This window comes from Tupaia chinensis, unplaced genomic scaffold (genome assembly GCF_000334495.1).
Source record: "Tupaia chinensis unplaced genomic scaffold, TupChi_1.0 Scaffold000054_1, whole genome shotgun sequence".
NCBI classification, from domain to species: domain Eukaryota; kingdom Metazoa; phylum Chordata; class Mammalia; order Scandentia; family Tupaiidae; genus Tupaia; species Tupaia belangeri.
In genome coordinates this window covers 10167250-10184389 of record NW_006159512.1, presented here as the reverse complement: position 1 = coordinate 10184389, position 17140 = coordinate 10167250, and the positions used below count along the sequence as shown (strand labels likewise).

Genomic DNA, 17140 nt, shown 5'->3' with positions numbered 1-17140 from the left:
CCTGCCTGCTGATGGGACTCTGTGGAGTCCACCTGGATTTTGAGAAGCTCTAAATTTAATACATAACTTATTGCAATAAGCGTTTTAGAGTTGATTCACAGTGTACGGTAGAGTCATAGCATGGGTTTCTCTTACCCGGGGCTCAGCAGAGGAAGGAGAGCCAGCCACAGACTGCCAGCTGGTGCCCCATCGCACTGGGGGCTTCATGCCCCGATGGGCTGTCGGGGACATGCGAAGCCCCTGCTCTTTCACTTTGCCGTAGCTTGCAAAGGCTCTTCACGAGCATCTCACCGTGCGAAATGTGATTTGGTGGTTGAAGATAAATATTTTTTTCACACCACTGGTTCTCAAGCCCAGGCCTGCTACTTTATATAATGCTAAACCAAAAAACCAGAAACCCAATTTTACCCTGGGCTACACTGTCCGCAGAGAGGCCTGGGTGATTCCCTTCCTGGTATCTGTTCACTGTGGCTGGTCCCTGTACATCCAGATCCTGGGCGTGGCTGTGGGACTTGCTATGGTGGTGAGGCGAGACCATAGCAGATGGGAGGTGTTCGGAGATGGGGAGTCCGTTGTGTACAGGCCTTGCAATCAGGGTCCAGGTCCGAGCCCCGGCTGTCCTGCTGAGGAAGCTGCGAGTGCCTGAAGTGGGAGCGAGGCCCCGCTGGACCCTCAGGACAGGACTGCAGCCAGCCTTCAGGCTCATGGGAGGTGACAGGGTTCTGCTTTTCATTTGTTTTTAAAGAAGTATTTATTTAATTTTATTTATTATTATTATTATTTTTAAATTTGCTATACAGGACACATTCGCTCACCAGGGAGAGAGAGAAAGAGGGAAAGTGAGAAAGCAAGCCACCACGTCTGGGACTTGACCTGTGGTCAGTCACGTGGTGTCCAGTGCCTCGGCCACCACGCCGCCTCCTGGCCCCCAGATTCCTGTTTTTATGCTACTCGTTATGAAGCGTTTTTCTGCTCTTGTCTTTATCTAAAGCTATGTGGCAGAATGTTTGGACATTCCTGCCAGAGCTGTGCTGGACTCGCCCAGAGAAAGCATCTCGGTCTGCCCTGGGACCTCGACTTCCTTGGGACAGGCAAGGCTGATTTTGACTGTTCAGCATTTGCCGTGGGTTAGTGTGCGAACCAACCTGCATAGGGCCGCTGCGTTCCTCCCTCGCCCTTTGATTTCTGACTTCTCCTTTTACTTTTAATTTTCATCTGCATTTTGTTTACATGGTATACATGGTTTTTTCTTGAAAATCTTCTATTGAGAAAAAGTTCAATTAACACAATATTTATCATGTAAAGCAGTACGATACAGTGGTTTTTGTCTTATTTATAATGCCATGCACCTGCCAGCACCTGATTCCAGAGTTTGTACCCAAAAAAGAACCTTGTGTTCATAAAGCTCTCCTCATATCCAGTCATTCTGCCTATAGAGATGGCCGTATTCTGGACTTTTCATAGAATAGGATCAATGTAACCGGTAGGCTTTTGTATCTGTCTTCTTTTATTTCACAGAACGTTTTTGAGGGTCATCGTGTCACGCCTCATGCCAGCGTTTTCATTCTTTATGCTCCTTTAGATTAATATCTCATTCCGTGCTGTAAGGCACATTCTGTTAGTTGATAGACATTGGGTTGTCTCTACTTTTTGGCTGTTTTTCTCTTCTTTTCTTTTTTTTTTTTCGAAAGGGGACAGCCCAGGTCCTAGGTGGCTTATTTTACTTTTTTCCTAACTTTGTTTATTTTTCTTTCATGATAGAGTCTGTGCGTGCGAAGGTGTGTGTGTGAGAGAGAAAGCACCCTCACTGGGTCTCCGACTGCACCCCACCTTCCCCAGCCTTCTAACTCCTTGGGATCTTGGCACCCACGCATGTACCTGGGGGTTTTCAGGTCAACCTGGGGGTCTGAACCGCAGTCAGCCCTTGGCTTCCAGTGCCGGAATCTGTCAAGCTAGAACTGGCTGCCAGGCTGGGCTCGTTTTGGCTCTTACGAGCAGGACTGCTTTCGCGTGCAGCTGCACACACGTTTCTGTCAGTGCTTTCTGTTCTCCTGGGTACGCACTAAGCGTGGAAACGCTGAGTCACGTGCTGACTCTGTGTTAGCTGAACCTCTCGGGTCCTGCCAGATGTTTGCAAGTGGCTGCTCCAGCATTCCCACCAGCAGTGTACGAGGCTCTGATCTATTCTCATCCTTGCTAATACTCGTTCCGGCTTTTCCTTATAGTTGTAGCCATCCTAGTGCAGGTGAGATGTGGTCTGTTGTAGTTTAGGTTTGCATTTCCTTAGTGACTAATGATGTCACACTTCTTTTCATGTGTTTATTGGCCATTTCTGTTACATTCTTTGGAGACATGTCTATTCAAGCCCTTTGCCCAATTTTTAAAAACACTTAAACAATTATTTTTTTAGATTTTTGCTGTAGGACTCATGTGCTCGCCCGAGAGAAAGAGGAGAGAGAAAGGAAGTGAGAGATCACCCCTCAAGGGGGATGCTCATGCCATAGTCCCTTCTTTTCCATTCTCTTCTCGGGATTTTGGACACGCACACACACACACACACACACACACTGACATGTTTTTTAAGCTTCCAGGTCTAGGACTTGAACCTAGGGGTCAGCTATGTGGATCCCGTGCTGAACTATCATGCCACCTGCTGGCCTCCCTTTGACCATTTTTAAGTTTGGTTATTTGTCCTTTTAATATTCACTTGCAAGTGGTCTTTATGTATTCTGGATACGAGACCTTTTCAGATATATCAGTTGCAATAAGTTGTGGTTTGTGTTTTAACTTTTATGATAGTCTCATTTTTAAAAAATTTATTCATTGATTTTTCTCTGTGAGAGCGAGAGAGGAAGAGAGAGAGGTTCCTTCCCCCAAAGAGTCTCCATGCTGTGATCCAGCCCCCGACTTAGCCAGTCTGGATCACAGGCATGTGTGCATCCTATTAATACAGGGTGGCCCTGGAAGCAAACTTGGGACCTTCCCATGTGAGTGCAGTTGCATTGACATGGTGCCACTCTCTGGCTCCACTGATACCGTTTGACATTCAAAAGTTTTTAAGTTAATGAAGTCTAATTTATTTTGCTTCTGTGGCTTATGTCCTTGGTATGATATTTAAGAAACCATTGCTTAATCTAAGGTCATGAAAATATATACCTGTGTTTTCTTCTAATAGTTTTATAATTTTAGTTCTTTAATTATCTTTTATTAATTTTTAGCTAATATTTGTGTCTGGCCTGAGGTAGGAGTCCAAATTCATCTGTAGTCAGTCATCCCAACACCATTTGCTAAAAGATTATGATTTGTCATTGAGTGGTCTTGACACTCTTGTTGATCGTAGACATATGGGCTTATTTGTGGACCCTGTTTTGTATCATTTGTCTATACACAGTGCCACACAGTTTTGATTTCCGTAATGTTGTGGTAAGTTTTGAAATTGGGAGTATGGGTCCTCCAGCTTCACTTTATTTTTTTCACAATTGTTTTGGCTATTCATCTTTACTGTATGAATTTTAGGATCAGCCTTTTCATTCTGTATAAAAAAAACTAAATAGAAATTGCTTTGAATCTGTAGATGCATTTGAAGCGTATCGCTATTTTAACAATATGTCTACATCCATGGATATGGGATGTCTTTCTGTTCCTTTAGGGTTTCTTTAATTTCTTTCCGCTGTGTTTCATAGTTTTTGGTGCACAAGTCTTACACTTGGTTACATTTTGTTCATGAGTATTGTTGTAAGGCATCTCAGTTTCTTTCTAGATGTTGACAAGGCACACACTTATAAATCAAAAACAAATTTTTTTTTTTTTTTGGAGAGGTTTTTGGCATAGGGCACGTGTGCTCACCGGAAAGACAGAGAGAGACAGAGAGACAGAAAATGAGAAATCATCCCTTGGGGGATGGCCATGCTGCAATCCCTTCTCCATTTTCCTCTCAGGATCATGAGCATGCATGCATACATGACCAGGATGAGTTTAAGCTGCCGGGTCTGGGACTCGAATGAATGGCACAAATTTGTGGGCTTTCGAGAAGATGGTGAGAGTAGTAGGTTGGTGGGAGAGGGAAGTGTCTGTGGAATACAGTATTTATATTCAAACCTTTGTAAAACTCTGCCAGTTCCATGAAACCATTCTCAGTTCTGTAACACGCGGACTGGCCTGGGTCTCAACATTATTCACCTGTTTATTCAGAAGGTTTGTACCAAGTGTATTGAAAATTTTTTCTGCATGACAATGTGTTTTTTATTCTATAATGGAATCCAAATAAAATTTTTTTCTAGTTATTTTAATTTCAAGTATATTCTTTGATTGCATCTAGTCTGTAAAGAATATGAATAATTGGGACCAGCAGTTAGCGTGATGGCTATGTCGCTGGACTCCCACATAGTCGACCGCGGTTTGAATCCTGGACCCGGTGGCTTAAACTCATGCCAGGCGCGTGTGCATGTGTGCTCAAGATCCCGAGAGGAGAATGGAGTAGAAGGGATTGTGGCATGGCCATCCTCTCTGGGGGGTGATTTCTCGCTTTCTATCGCTCTCTCTGTTTCTGTCTGTCTGGCGAGCGCACACACCCTATAGCAAATACCTCTCCAAAAAAAAAAATATGAATAATTTAGCCATTCTTTTCTAACTACAATGATTGCTTTTCTGTTTTGCTTCTTCTCTCCTACATTAAAAAAAATCAAAATTTAAACTCAGTGGTAGAGAACTTCTCTAAAACTTTTAAAAATGAAATAGTGGACACTGTTTATTATTATTACTATTATTATTATTATTATAGGTTTTATTATTTTAGGTTTTTGCTATGGAGAATGCGCACTTGCTGGAGAGAGATAGACAGTGAGGCGGACAGTGAGAAATCACCCGCTGGGGGATGATCACAATGTCGTCCCTTCTCTGTTCTCTTCTCGGGATTTTGGGCACAGACACACAGACACATGCTGGGCGTGGTTTTCAAACTGCTAGGTCTCGGGGCTCAAACCACAGTCAGCCATGTAGGAGTCCAGTGTCTTAATTGCCATGCCACCTGCTGGTCCCAATGCTAGTATTCTTTTACTTTTATGTCCTATTTACAATTCTGCTTAAAACCACAGATTTAAGGAAGAATTTCCATATGCACTCCGTGAGAACGTTTTTTGAAAATAAGAACATTACATCTACTTTTATTCATGTATTGGCGTCTTTCTAGCTATCTGTCAGAATTTTCATATATTATAAAAATTCTGCTAGGTCTCCTCATTGAAGTGGTTAACAATACTTTGAGAAGGGGCAATTGTTTGCTCTTTAGTGGTCACGTATTAGCAATTATCAGAGACTATTAATGATTCTGAAACCCTTTGCACGTACCACTTTTATAGCTCTTAACAAATTGTAACATCACTATTGGTTTTTATTTTAATTTGCTACAGGGTGTGTGTTCATGCTGGAGAGAGACACAGAGAGTGAGAAGGCAAGTGAGAAAGCATCCCCCAAGGGGGATGACCATGCCACAATCCCATCTCCTCTACTGAGGTTTTGGGCACACACGCTTCTGTGTTCTTCAAGGCACCAGGTACAGGACTCGAACTGCGGTTGGCCATGTGGAAGTCCGCTACTTTAACCACCACCTGACCCGGCTGGCCCTCACTCCCTCCCTCCCCCAATTTTGTTGTAAGGCATGTAGTCACTTGAGAGAGAAAGAAAGAGAGAGGGAAAGCAAGCAGTCACTTACCTTCCTGGGGGGCGGGCAATGACCCTGCCGCATTCCTTTCTCTTCCAGGTTCCTCCCGGGAGTTTGGGCGGTTGTGCACACGTGCCCAGCATGCTTTTCAAGCTGCCAAGTCCGGGACTCAAACCACCATGTGGGACCCACCTGCACCACCTGCACCTCTGCACCGCCTGCTGGCCCGTGTTTTTGTCACCCTGTAACATGTCTCTCTAGGGCACAGATTAAGTTCTGTTCGTCTTTTTTCTTTGGGGGGGGGGGGATTTTCACTATCGGGCATGTGCGCTCGCCAGACAGACAGAGACAGAGACAGAGAGACAGAAAGCGAGAAATCACCCCCCAGAGGGGATGATCACGCCGCAATCCCTTCTCCTCCATTCTCCTCTCGGGATCTTGGGCACGCACGCACACGCGCCCGGCGTGAGTTTTAAGCCACCGGGTCCGGGACGCGAACCACGGTTGACTACGTGGGAGTCCAGCGACATAGCCATTATGCTAACTGCTGGTTCCCAAGTTCTGTTCGTCTTTGTGATCATCTCAATGTCCAGTACAGAGTTCGTCATCTGCCATAGCTATGCGGTAAGTGTCAGGATGAAGGATTTACATAGGCTTTTCCAGCGGGCCAGCTTATGGACTGACATGGTCAAAAGGTAGTTAAGTGAAGAAGAGGAAACACCTGAGGGATGGGAAAAAAAGGTGGACAGGGACTAGATGTGGGTGGGCCGAGGGTGAGAACAGGGGTGCTACAGCGTGTGTCCGGCCAGCTATTGCTGGGGAAGAAGTGAGAGCGGCCAGCTGGGCACAGCAGGGCAGGGCGAGGCTCTGAGACTGCCCCATGCAGGGGGGCGTTCTGTGTCTGCAGCGGGGGCCCTGACTGGGGCTGCCTGAGGCTGGGGGTGCATCATTGCCAAGTCTCTCTGTCTGTCACTTCTCCATCCCCTTGTGTGGAAGAAAGAAGTAAACATAAAAACATACAAACAAACCGCCCAGAACTTAAAGGCACACCAAGAGCAAACTTTTTTTTTAAATAATTTTTTAAAAGAAGTATTTTATTTAACTTTATTTATTATTAGTAGTATGATTATTTTCCAGTTTGATCAGAGAGAGGGAAAGTGAGAAAGCAAACCACCAGGTCCGGTTCCCAAACCGTGGTCAGCCATGTGCAGGTCCAGCCCTTTAACCGCCATGCCACCTGCCGGCCCCAAGAGCGGACGTTGTACTTCCCTCCTGAGCTCTGTAGGTGAAGAATTGTGCAGTGTGCGTGGAAGGTGCCTTGTCTCTGCCCCACAAAATCGAGGCTGATATCTTGGAAAGCCTGACGGCTGCTGAGTGGTGCCTTGACCGAAGGTGGCCGATCTCCTGAAGGTTCTCCCGCCCACGTCTGCCCCTGGCCTGGCGGCATTTGCAGGCTGGGCTCAGCTGGAGCTCTGTCCCAGACTCCTGAGTGTGGAGTCTCTGTCCGGCATGGGCTTTTCTCAGGACTGCAGCTGCCGAAGAGCCAGGGGCCCAGAGGAACCCGGTCGGGGTCACTGGGCCTTTTATGACCTAGCCTTGGTGGTCACAGTGTCTTCCCAGCACCATGTGAGTGGACGGAGTCACAGCCCTGTAGATTTCAGGTGGGAAGACAGTCCCGCACCTTCCTGGGAGCAGCGTTAGTAAACTGGCAACTGTCTTTACTTACGCAAACGGGCCAGTCCTGACAGTGACGGGACAGCAGGGATCAGGGAAGCAGTGGCCCGTGGACTTCATCCGCGAGAGGACGCAGGAATGGCACTGGGCATTTTCCCAACAGTGGTTGGATCGCGGCTTTTACCAGGGCTTTTAATATTTTTTTTAATTGCCAGAGAGTGTTTGTGTTCACCAGAGAGAGACAGAGACACAGAAAGAGAGGGAGAAAGCACCCTCCCGATTGCATGTGGTTACCCCACGGTCCCTCCATCTCTCCGACATGTGTGCGTCTTGAACATGCACACATGCACCTGTGCGCTCCTTCCTGCTGGAGCTGGGACTAGAGACACGGCTGGCCATGCAGTATCCAGCTCTCTTATCTGCTAGGCTGCGGAGCCAGCCCCTATGACGTTTTTTGAATGTAGCTATAATTTCTGTTTGTTACAAGCGATGTGTGAGAATGTTTTCTATGGCTTTCGTGTTTTTATTGGTTTCTTTTCTCCGTCTTAGATATCAGGTACATAACCATTAGCATTACAGGGAAACGCTCCATTAACTGAGCCCCACATGGCCTAGAAATAAGGGGAAACATTCTCGGGTCAAATTCGCCCCTCGTCCTAGTGTGCTTGGAGTGTCAGCTTGCAGCTGGTCCTGGGGACCTTCTCGATCACTTGGAAAGGGGCTCCCATTGGGGCGTGCTCACTTCTGACTGCCTCGTGCGTGCTGCTGTCTGGTTAGTTGTACGAGTTTTCTCCCTCTGTACACTTGGAAACCCAACTCCAGTGTCTACGGAACTTGAACAGAGCAGAGTTATTACCTGTTGCATTAGACTGGCTTTATGTTGGGTGGCTAGAAACCGCACATTCCCATCTATCGGAGGAGGTGGTGTCATATCGCGGGATCAGAGGCTCACCTGGCTCAGAGGAACCCTTAGAAGCTTTGCAAGACCGAGGGTCTGCAGTGAGGCAGGCAGGGTGGACCAGGGGCCCGAGGAAGGAGAGCCCACCTCTCTCTTCTTCTTTTGTCTGTCTGTGGTGGTTTGTACTCCCTTCCCTTCCTCATTTCACTTTTTTCTATTTTTTACCCATTCCAAAGAGTTGGGATACTGGGATACAAAAACCATTTTATCCATCTTAAACACATTTTAAAATCTTTCGATTAGAGAAAATTTCAAATATAAGCAAAAGTAAGATTGTATAAGGGACCCTTTGTATCCATCATTCAATTTCAAAGGTTATTAATTTATGAGCAATTTTCTTTTGTCTCCGTACCCACATACCTGTCACCAGATTATGAAACATGTCATAGACGTTTCATCTGCTAATATTTTGGTATGTAACTCTAAAAGGTAAAAACTCATATACATTTAATCATAATATAACTCACACACACAGAGCAAACATACCCAATCTAACACTAATTTAATATCATTAAATTCTAATATCATCAAACAGCTCTTACCAGCAAGCCTGAAGACCCTCAGTACCCCTGTAGAGTTTAAGTTGTCACAACTGTCTCACACGTTTCAGCTAGTTGAGATGTCTCTTAGGACTTTTAAAATTTATCCTATCTTCTTTTGTCTCTCTTCTTCTTTAAATTTTTTTAGTAAAGAAAGTTTCTTGGGGCTGGCAGGTGACATGGTGGTTAAGGCTCTGGACTCCCACATGGCTGACTGTGGTTTGAGTCCTGGGCCTAGTGGCTTCCTTTTTCACTCCCCCACCACTCTCCCATCTCTCTCTTAATCAAATTTTAAAAATAACACTAATAGGGGCCGGCAGGTGGTGTGGTGATTAAAGGCACTGGACTCACACATGGCCGACTGTAGTTCGAGTCCCCGACCTGGCAGTTTGCTTTCTCACCACCCCCTCCCCCAACCTCTGGTCAAATTAAATAAATAAAGTTAAAAAATAATTACTTAAAAATAATAAAAATAGATAAATAAAAATAAACTTTCTCAGTCATATAAGGAAACGAATGCAATAATAATTTGAACTCTATTTCTCTTTTTTATTTTTTTTTTTTGAGAGTTTTTTTTTTTTTTTCACCCCCCAGGGGGGATGGTCACGCCGCAATCCCTTCTCCTCCATTCTCCTCTCGGGATCTTGGGCACGTACGCACACGCGCCCGGCGTGAGTTTTAAGCCACCGGGTCCGGGACGCGAACCGCGGTCGACTACGTGGGAGTCCAGCGACATAGCCATTACGCTAACTGCTGGTTCCCAACTCTATTTCTCTTTTTAGAATAATAATATATAGATACAGATGAATGTTTCTTATGAAAGCAGTTTAGACTGCTGTAGCTCAGGAATAGACGTTGGTATTTGATTTGCTTTATACATAATTTCCAAGTTACTTTTCTTTATTCCCTTGCGTTCTCCTAGTAAAAGGTGCTGGAAATTACTTTACCCACTTGAGAAAGTTACTGTTTGCATTTTATTTCATTTGTTATGCTTTCCCACTGAAATCTAGAAACAGCAATATCTATTTTATACCAGAAGTTTTCTCACCTGAGAATTGGTGCCAGAGTATTGTCACTTAAAGTGAATCCACTTCAATTTAATAGTGAGTGGGAGAAGCAAGAAAAATCTTTATACTCCATCCTCAAAAGTGAAGTAAGAATGTGTTTATTTTATCTCCTATTAGTACCGTTTAGAGATACTTAGATTCTTAGAATAAAGAGTCGAATATTGCCCTCTTGGCATCATGTTTTCCTTACAAAAATGCATGATAAACATTTTACTTCCTTCACTTTTTGTTTTAGTTTGTCGGCACTGTTCTAAACAGGGCCATTTCCCCCACCCCCAAAGCATCAGAAAGCTCTGAGTTTTTGTAAGGGTGTCCCTTTAAGAAGATTAAGAATAGATTAAGTCACTTTTGAAATAAGATAGAAATGTCTTTCTCCTTCACAGAGTAAGCTAGCCAGTCTGGACTGGGGTGTGGCTTTCAAGGACCTGGTCCTGCCAGCTCCTTCCCTCCCACCCCTTCCAGGGTAATGCCTGGTGGCCTGGGAGGAGTGGGGCCTGCACTGAAATCCAGAGGAAGTCTTTGTCTTTGTGTTGAAGGTGGCCGAGGAAGCACAGTCACTTCACCCTTCTGGTGGCCTTCACTCAGCCCAGTGGCCACGCCTAACTGCAGAGCAGGCTGGGAAGCACGCGTGACCGTGTGTGCAGGCGGGGGGCGGTGGGCTGACGCGGGTGTGGGCGGCGATGGACGGGGCAGAGCTGTTGCCACGAGGGTCTTGGCCTCCCAGTGGGTGTTAACCAGAGTGTGTGCCCATGCCGGGCCAGGCTTTGTTCTTTATGTTTTCAATGAATTGTCTAACTGACTCGCTGTGAGAGTCTCAGCTCCCGGGGCATTAAGTGTGACGAGCAGGTCCTCAGCAGCACCCAGAGATACTAGAAAACCTCGCCCTCCGAAGACGCGGGCTTCACTTGCAAGCGTCTTGCTGGCCGCTGCGTCCGTCCTTTGGTGGGAAGGAGTGGCAGCAGAGCAGCAGGACCTAGTCGTGTACAGGGGACAGGATGGGCCTGTGGTCAGCTGGTTGGCGAGTGCTTCCTGTGGCTGAGAGCAGCTGCCTGCATCGCCGCGTGGTCGGGGTCCGGCGTCCTGGCGGCATTGCACGTGGTTTGTGTTCCGAGGCTGCACTGTCCACCTCTGCTCCGTGTGCCTCCTCCCCTTCTGTATCAGAACACAGGCACCAGCCCGGCCTAGCAGACCGAGGTGAAGACCACAGTGAAGACCAGGCCCGGGACTCCTAGAGGAGGGCGTGTTCAATCAATGTGGGGTCTCCGATCTGGGGACAAGCAGCAGCAGCAGCTCTTGGGGGCGCCTCTCAGCCCACTTCCAGGTCCACCTGCACCTGCGCCCTCCCTCCCGCCACGCTCGCTCCCCTGGGGTGGTAGGCTGTGCCGGGGCACCTGAGCCGGCTGGCCTCTGCCACGGAAGGTCCTGGGGGCCTTCCCTCACGTTCTGCGCAGGGGTTCTCGGTACAGAGTGAAGGCTGCGGGTGTAGACCTGCTGGTCCTTGGATCGTCACCTTGTGTGTCGTCAGCAGGTTAAGGGGACCGAACGCGCGGAGCTTTGCGGCCTGCGGCGTGTTACGGGCCCAGGGAGAAGTGACGAAGACTCAGAACTCAGAAGTACAGGCGTCCCGGGGTGCTTTTGCTCACTAGATCAGGAAGGCGAGGGTCACAGCTTTACTGTCTTGTTCTCATGTGAAATGGGGAGCCCGGGAGGTCCCCGCATTCGGACTGAAGTCATCCTAGCACTTTTTTTTTTGGGTGGTATTTCTGCGATTTAACCCTGTCTTACCGCAGGGAACAGGGTTTAAGCCGAGCTGTCCGGTTAGGTACTTTGGGATCGAAGTACAACCTATTGGGGCCAGCAGGTGGCATAGTGCTTAAGGCACTGGACTTCCACACGGGCCACCATGGTTTGGATCCTGCACCTAGCCGCCTGAAAATCACACTGGGCGCATGGTTGTGTGTGTCCAGAATCCTGGGAGGGGAAAGGATGGTGGCGTGGCCATTTTCTGGGGTGAGGAGTTCTCACTCTCTCCCTCTCTGTCTCTCCAGCGAACTCATGGGTCCTATAGCAAAAAATCTCTCTAAATAAATAAATAAAACATAATCTATAGGTTCTGTTGGCACACAGCATTTGACTTCTCAGGTAAAATGTCCACCTGACATTTATTCCCTCTAGGTTTCTTAAAATTGCAAAAAGCTACAGTCTAGAGCTCGGATGAGGAGTGTATCAAGGCCGTGTGTTCTGACATAGAACTTCTTTTTTAAAGAATTATTTTATTTAACTTCATTTATTTATTTAAATTAGACCAGAGAGGGACAGACCAAGAGCCACAGAGAGCGAGAGGGAGGGAAAGTGAGAAAGCAAGCCACCAGGTTTGAGACTCGAACCACAGTCGGCCATGTGGGAGTCCAGTGCCCCCAACCTCCATGCCACCTGACGGCCCCCCGACATAGAACTTCTTTTTTTTTTTTTTTTGAGAGGTTTTTTGCTATAGGGCGCGTGCGCTCACCAGACAGAGAGAGAGAGACATAGAGACAGAAAGCGAGAAATCACCCCCCGGGGGGATGGTCACGCTGCAATCCCTTCTCCTCCATTCTCCTCTCGGGATCTTGGACACGCACGCACATGCGCCCGGCGTGAGTTTTAAGCCACCGGTCTGGGACGCGAACCGCGGTCGACTCCGTGGGAGTCCAGCGACATAGCCATTACGCTAACTGCTGGTTCCTGACATAGAACTTCTTAACACGAGGGCTTTACGTAAACTTGCTAATTAGGACGTTCCCAAGGACTGGATGGAATTTTATACACGGCTGATTTTGGAGGTAAAATATTTCTGGATATTGGCAATATATGGCCGATAAGACATAACCTAGTAAATGAGAATTCCCACAACCTCACCTCGGCCTTTCTTCGTTGACGTGAGCACCGCCCCCTTTGCCTCCCGCGGTAACTGGCTCTTCTGTTCCTTCTTAGTTACTGCACCCTGCCCATCCCAGCTTAACGTAACCCACAGCCACCTCTCTCTTTTTTTTTTTTTTTTCCTATTTCTCACTTCTTTTCCTGTTTTTAACACCTCTGTTTCCTTGATCAAAAATATCACGAAAGGTCACATTGATTAGAATGGTCCTTGTGGCCACGTGTGTTTTAAAAATCAGCATTTCTTTCAGGCAGAGCCTTTCCCGATGAAAAATATTCCGAGTCCTGTTGGCTAAAGTGGCTGATGCGAAGCTGAGGCCCCTCTATCCGCTCACTGCCCAGGTTTGCAGCCGCGGCCCGAGACCACAAGTCTGCGGTGCGGGTTTCTCACTGTGAGACAGCCAGCTTCCATGATCGGCTTCCGACAGTGAGCAGTCAGAGAAAAGAGGATAGCGCTCAGGTGTTCGATCCCCGAGACACGGAGAAAAGGGGCTGAGGTTGCAGTTTCGAGTTTGATTAAATAAGTGATTTGCAGCCCTGAGTTGGGGCCGGGAGAGGAAGCTGGAGTCCTCTGAAGTTCGTGTCATCTTCATTTCCTAATTAGAGCACCGAGCCGGCGATTTCCTGGGCGAGGACACCTCTCCTCAGTTTCTGGTATTGACAAGTTAGTGTCCTGCTTAGCAGTGGCTTGAAAACCAGCAGATGGCGTAATAGTTACGTCATAGTCAACCATGGTTCAAGTCCCAGACCCGGCGGCTTAAAACTCATGCCAGGTCCATGTGTGCACGCATGCCCAAAATCCCGAGAGGAAAACGGAGAAGATGGGATTTTGGCGTGGACATCCCCCCGGGGGGTGATTTCTCACTTTCTGTCTCTCTGGTGAGCATATGCACCCTATAGCAAAAATATCTCTTAAAAGAGAGAGAGAGAGAGAAATCACTGGCCGTCTCTTAAAACCTGGAGACCGGAGAGAGAAAGCCGGGTGGATACAGACCACGCCCTGCTGTGCTCTGAGGTCTGCCTTCCGCCATCTGCAAAGCCCGTGGACTTCCCACCCCCAGAACGAGCCCTGCAGGGCTGAGCGGCGTGCTGCAGTGTCCTCGGGATGCCGAGTGTGCAAACCGAGGGCCAGCTGCGGTGCAGAGATTGCCAGCCCTGCCGAATTTCCACGGACCGTCCCGGCCAGGATACCGTCTGCTCTCGCCACACCAGTAACCATGACTTCCGAATGCCAAGGAAGGGAGGAAGAGGTCAGGGACGGAGTCCAGCCCAGTTTCGCAATTGCCCTAAACCAGGGGACTGGAAGGCGCGTCGCTGGGCTTTGTCCTTTGGTTCTCGGTCCTTCCTGCTGGAGAGGGCGGATGGTGTAATGAATAGGGGCTGTGCCGCTAGGACGCCTGGATTAGAGCACAAAAATCTCTCTCGAAAAAAACAAAACAAAAACAAAGCCCCGTTTTTTTTTTGTATTGTCTGAAATAGTTTACAATAGTGTTTGTTAATTTATCTGTCATCAGAACAGCACTTAGGTCTGACTGGTGTGTAAAATGCTTACAATCTTTTGTGAAGTTGTTATATTGAAACTGAAATTATTGGGGCCAGACGGTGGTGTGCTGGTTAGGGTGCTGGACTCCCACATGGTCACTCGCAGTTTGAGGCCTGGGCTGGTGGCTTGCTTTCTCACTTTTTCTCTCTCACTTGGTCCTTCTCGGGGCAAATTAAAATAAATAAATAAATACATAAATAAAGTTAAATAAAATAATTATTTTTTAAAAAAGAAACTGAAATGATTATTTTTGTCAATGCTTTTAATGAACTGAATAATTTTTTTTTTTTATTAAGAAAACAAACCAAACCAAACACAACTCAGGACCAGCAGGTTGTTAGGGTGCTGGACTCCCAAATGGTCCACTGTGGTTTGAGTTCTGGACCTGGAGGCTTGAAAATCACTCCAGGTGCGTGCATGTGTGTGCGCCCGCGTGTGTGTGCGCGCGTGTGTGTGTGCATGCCCAAAATCCCTAGGAAAGAATGGAGGAGAGGGGATTGCAGCATGGCCATCCCCCTGCGGGGGGTGATTTCTTACTTTCTGTCTCTCTGTCTCTCCAGCGAACCCCCGCACCCTATAGCAAACATCTCTCTTCAAAACAAAACCACGGCTCTTCCTCTGTGATCTGTGAATGTAGGCAGGACTAGTGCCTACTTCAGAAGGTTGGAGAATGAAACGACTAATACCTCTGAAGCGCTTAGTGGTTGGGACAGTGCCAACACACAGCAAATAGTAACGCCTAAAATGATGACCACGGCTTTTATTACTTGTCAGTATAAGTAGTAATTCCGTAGGGGTACACCCTGCCTGTCCTGTGGTCTGCCTACCCCTCTCATCTTACTGTCTTATTAAAGGTCATTCAGTTGACCTTTCAAGACCAGGATGCTTTCCTTTAGGAAAATCTGCCCTGAGCGTCGTCCCCTAGCGTGATCCGGTGTCCATGGTATTTGGCAGTAGGTATCCCACAGTTTGTAGTTCGGGCTTGAAGGCCACCTTTCTGGGTCACTGCAGATGGGATTATCTTTCTCTGTTTTCTGTGCTTTCATGTCTTACTGGGGCTCAGGGAAGGAGGGGAGGACTCATACTCTCACATTGCCACCTCCAGTAGTAATCTGATTTCCAGAGGCACTCACTTTTTCACACTTATTCTCAAACTTTCGGGTATCACTGTATTTTGTTAAAAAAAAAAAAACTATGGGCGGCTCTTGTTGAGACTGAACAGAGGAGGAGGGAGTGCACCGTGGCCGTCCCCCCGGGGGGTGATTTCTCGCTTTCTGCCGCCCAACTCCACATAGTCAAACTGAGACTTTACAGAACCCGCGGGTCCCAGAGCAGACCACTTTTTCCTGAAAACAGGAGATTGCAGTCTACCCGAATCAGAGTCATAACAAGTCTTCTCTGTAATGCTTACAAGCACAGTAACTTTAGTCAGTGGGTGTTAGGCAGCCAGCTTCGCTCCCTGGTATTCTGGCTCCTTGGTCCCGCCTCACAAAACTCACTCTTCTGCCTCTGCCCAGCGGGAGCTCTCATTTTATTTTGTAGGATGGAGGTGGCCCGTTCATGAGTCATGAGTAAAAGCCCATTTGATCTGTAAATCGTTATTTTGTTTTTTGATATCCGCTAAGTAATGTGCGAACGTAGCTGCTTCTTGCTTTTTCAATGATGGGTATTTATTGCCTAACGACTTTTTATTGCTACTGGTATTGCCAGGGAGGGGATAGCTCTCCTTCACAGAGTGCTCCCCACCCATGCTGAAGCTTCTGTCTCTGTCTTTCCAGTGAGCGCATACGCCCTATAGCAAAAAAAAAAAAAAAAAAGATTGCTGAATCTTCTGCTTACTTCCATAGTTTTGAAAGGTTATGACATATGCCCTGACTTGGTTGTATTTCAATCTGGAAATAACCTTCAGGTTGGTGAAATTTTTCCAGATTTTTTGCTTGATCTTTTTCTCACTTGTATTTTATTTCCTTTCCCCTTCTGGGACACCTGTTTTTAAGATACTAAACTTGCTGGGGGGATTGTCTACTTTTATTGCATTTTCTTCCCAATTCTTAAGGGTTTTTTTTTTGACATTCTGTTTTTATTTCTCGGGAGATGTTCTAAATTTTATATTCTGTTTTTCATTTCTGCTATCTTATTTTAAGTTTCTGGATAGCTCCCTTTTCTTCATTGCATCCTGACCTTGTTTCATGCATGTCGTATCTTCTTTTAACTCTTTGAGTTTATTTTTATTTATTTATTTTTTTGGAGAGGTTTTTGCTACAGGGCGCGTGCGCTCGCCAGAGAGACAGACAGAGACAGAGAGATAGAAAGCGAGAAATCACCCCCCAGGGGGGATGGTCACGCCGCAATCCCTTCTCCTCCATTCTCCTCTCGGCATCTTGGGCACACACACGCGGCTGGCGTGAGTTTAAGCCTCCGGGTCCAGGGTTTGAACCGCATTCAACTGCATGGGAGTTCAGAGACATAGCCATTAGGCTAACTGCTGGTCCCACTCTTTGAGTTTATTGATTTTTTAAAAAAAATTCTTTTTTCTGCATAATCTTTGTTTCTTCCAAATTGCTTTTTTCTTATTTGTTGTTAGATCTTGGATTGGTATTTGCCTCTTTCTTGATGATCTAGAGATTATCGGCTTTCTCGCGTGATCTGGGTGTGCAGTTTCTGCTGAGGAACACCCACACGTCTGTATCTTCAGGACTTTTATTCTGGACGCTGTCCGGTGTCTAAGAGCCTCACGGGAGAGAGCTCTGTGGTCTCCCCTTTAGGTACCTGCGCGCAGACCAT

General features: G+C 46.9%; 1 protein-coding gene across 5 annotated transcripts in view; it reads left to right on the top strand.

Annotated features, from left to right (window-relative positions):
* TEC (tec protein tyrosine kinase) overlaps positions 1–17140 on the top strand; it is a 166619-nt gene that overhangs the window by 32636 nt on the left and 116843 nt on the right. Inside the window, exon 1 of one of the 5 annotated variants that reach the window (XM_014591939.2) lies at positions 6208–6283. The exons of 3 other annotated variants lie outside the window; for them this stretch is intronic. In XM_014591939.2, coding sequence (XP_014447425.1) covers positions 6245–6283 — 39 coding nt within the window. In that variant the 5' untranslated portion in view covers positions 6208–6244. Of the gene's footprint in view, positions 1–6207; positions 6284–17140 lie in introns of those variants that run through there. One more of the 5 variants, XM_014591933.2, reaches the window with a different exon arrangement.